Raw genomic sequence first — 2,500 nt, forward strand, 5'->3', positions numbered from 1 at the left:
TGTGAGAAAGTATACTCTATTCATATGGTTATATCTTTACCTATCAGTTCATTTAGATAATTTACTTTGAATTTACAGGCCAAATGTTTCGTTTCTCAGAATCTAATAAGAAGTCGATCAGTTATTTAGAATTTACACACATAGCCCAAAAATTAATTTAAAAAATGAGTTCCTACTTAGCACACGACAGAACATGTTTAATAATACTCAACAAGCCTAAACATTTTCTTCCTTAGATAGAACGCGAAATGGCGAATTCTTACTTTATCTTACTTTATAACACTTACTACTAATAAGGACAATGACAGTCCTGTGAGCTGAACCCGCGACGTTCGTTACCATGCAGTCGTATTTTCCTTCGCTTTCCCTCGTTGCTACCATCCTGCATGACGATCAGGTATGGGAAATAAATAACATTAATAAAGATACCACTGGCTGGTATCTGCATAACGTTTTGGTCCGGAGGAATTCTATATCATTACCCGCCCTCATACCAAAACTACCAGAAGACGGCTTACCTCAGGGTACCATCGGGCATCGTCTGGTCCAACAAGAGGGTCTGGTCCTGGCGCACCCACGTGATGGACGGGGGCGGCGCCCCTGAGACCACACACTCGATCTCGACCACTTCACCCTCGCTGACGGTGTATGTGCCTGGGCCCTCCTCGATGGCGGGGGGGACTGGGAGGCAGGGAGGGGGGGAGAGAAGAGGGAGGAATGGAGAGAGAGAGGGGGTGGGGGAGAGAGATGGGGGGAATTGGGGTGGGGAAAGATGGGGTAGCATTGGTGATGGGGGAATAAGTGGGGTAGATAGGTGATGGGGGAATGAGGATGTGGGGAGAGATGGAGGGATGAGGGTGAGAGAGACAGGGGGGGAGGGAAATAGGAGAATGGAGGATGGGGAAGGGGGGTGAAAAAATGATAAATACACTATTAAAAAGTACATGATAAATATGACACTAAAAGATATAGTAAATATAGTCTTAAATCCATATGCATTCTTAACCGAAACTACAGCTATCTTCATCTTCCTTTTCTTACTCTATTTACTTAACCTTTTTCTTAAAATTATTCGTCAATCTAACTTCATGCCTTTCTTAATCTATTTGTCAATCCAATTTCATCTCTTTCTTAATTCATTTATAACCCAACTTCATCTCTCTTAATTTATTTGTTAATCTCACCATCTCTTTCTTCATTAATTTGTCAATCTAACTTCACCTACTTCCTCATTTGAATTTCAACCCAACTTCATCACTTTCTTCATTCATCTATCAACCACACCTTCGTCCGTTCCTTCATTCTGTTCAATTGTTCACCGCCACTCACCATGAACATCCAGAACGACGGCGATTTTCGTGGCTCCTGCAGCGTTGACGGCCGTGCACACGTACGTGCCTGCGTCCTTTGCAATCAACTGCCGAATCACTAGTATGCCATCCTGGAGTACTCGCATTCTGAGTGTGGTTGTGTATTAGTTTTTTTCGTTTTTTTTTTGGGTGGGGGGTTGTCTTTTTTTTCAAAGTAAAGTCATTGATTATTGTTTAGATTGGTGTAGGTTGAGATAATTTATTTTTATTTTTTATTTTATTTCTTTTTTTTATTTGTGTGTAATTTGTCATGTTTTTTTATTGTAAAGTCATTAAGTATTGTTTTAATTTGTATATATAGAGATGTTTCTTATGTAATTTACTTTGCCTCTTTGGAAATAAAGTCATTATTTATAGCCTTAATTGGTGTAAGTATAGTGAGGCAATTGATTGTTGAAATAGTTTGCGTGCTTCACGTTCCCAAACTTAGCCCTAATGTTAAGGCAAATCAATATAATTGCTGTATGTTATTTTTCTCTACCACTGTCTCAACATGGTACAGTGTCTGGCCATGCAGTGTTTATATATATAATATATATATATATATATATATATATATATATATAAATATATATATATATATATATATATATATATATATATATATATATAGGTTACATTATCTAATACAAAGTTCTTGATTGAAAATATAGATTGACATGGAAATCTGTTTTCTTTTATGTATTTAGATGCTTGTGAGAATGTGGATATACCATCACGCGCAAGGAGAGGCAACACAGATACAGTAATATTATTAAAGTATATTGCAGGCCTGTGAGTAAAGGATTTGATTTGATTCAAAGATGCAGAAAGATACTAACCCCTGACATTTATTTTTCTTACCTTAAATATGCACTGAAATATCCACATTAGCATTTCCATTTTTACATACACTGAATGTGAGAGTGAATACTTTACTTTCATCAATATCTGATAGCTCGATTCAAATTTTGATAATACCAAGAAAACACACTACATCTCTTTTTCCCGATCAGTCAATCGAAAGAAGATTCCTTAATTGCATACATAGAATGAAATTAAAGAAAGACGGGAAATTAATCACGCGATGACTCGGGCAATTTCCTTACCTCGGCGACGTTCTTGAAATCGGCTGACCATTCTTGTGCCAG

At 37.4% G+C, this 2,500-nt stretch overlaps 1 protein-coding gene across 1 annotated transcript in view; it reads right to left on the minus strand.

Annotated features, from left to right (window-relative positions):
• Positions 1–2,500, minus strand: part of LOC122250308 (hemicentin-1) — a 143,750-nt gene that overhangs the window by 89,757 nt on the left and 51,493 nt on the right. Inside the window, 4 exon segments of the mRNA XM_086531864.1 lie at positions 288–382; positions 519–681; positions 1,330–1,457; positions 2,459–2,500. The exon segment at positions 2,459–2,500 is cut by the window's right edge and continues 109 nt beyond it. Coding sequence (XP_086387990.1) covers positions 288–382; positions 519–681; positions 1,330–1,457; positions 2,459–2,500 — 428 coding nt within the window.

This window comes from Penaeus japonicus, unplaced genomic scaffold, assembly GCF_977035675.1.
Source record: "Penaeus japonicus unplaced genomic scaffold, GWHDUDI00000001_assembly GWHDUDI00000036, whole genome shotgun sequence".
NCBI classification, from domain to species: domain Eukaryota; kingdom Metazoa; phylum Arthropoda; class Malacostraca; order Decapoda; family Penaeidae; genus Penaeus; species Penaeus japonicus.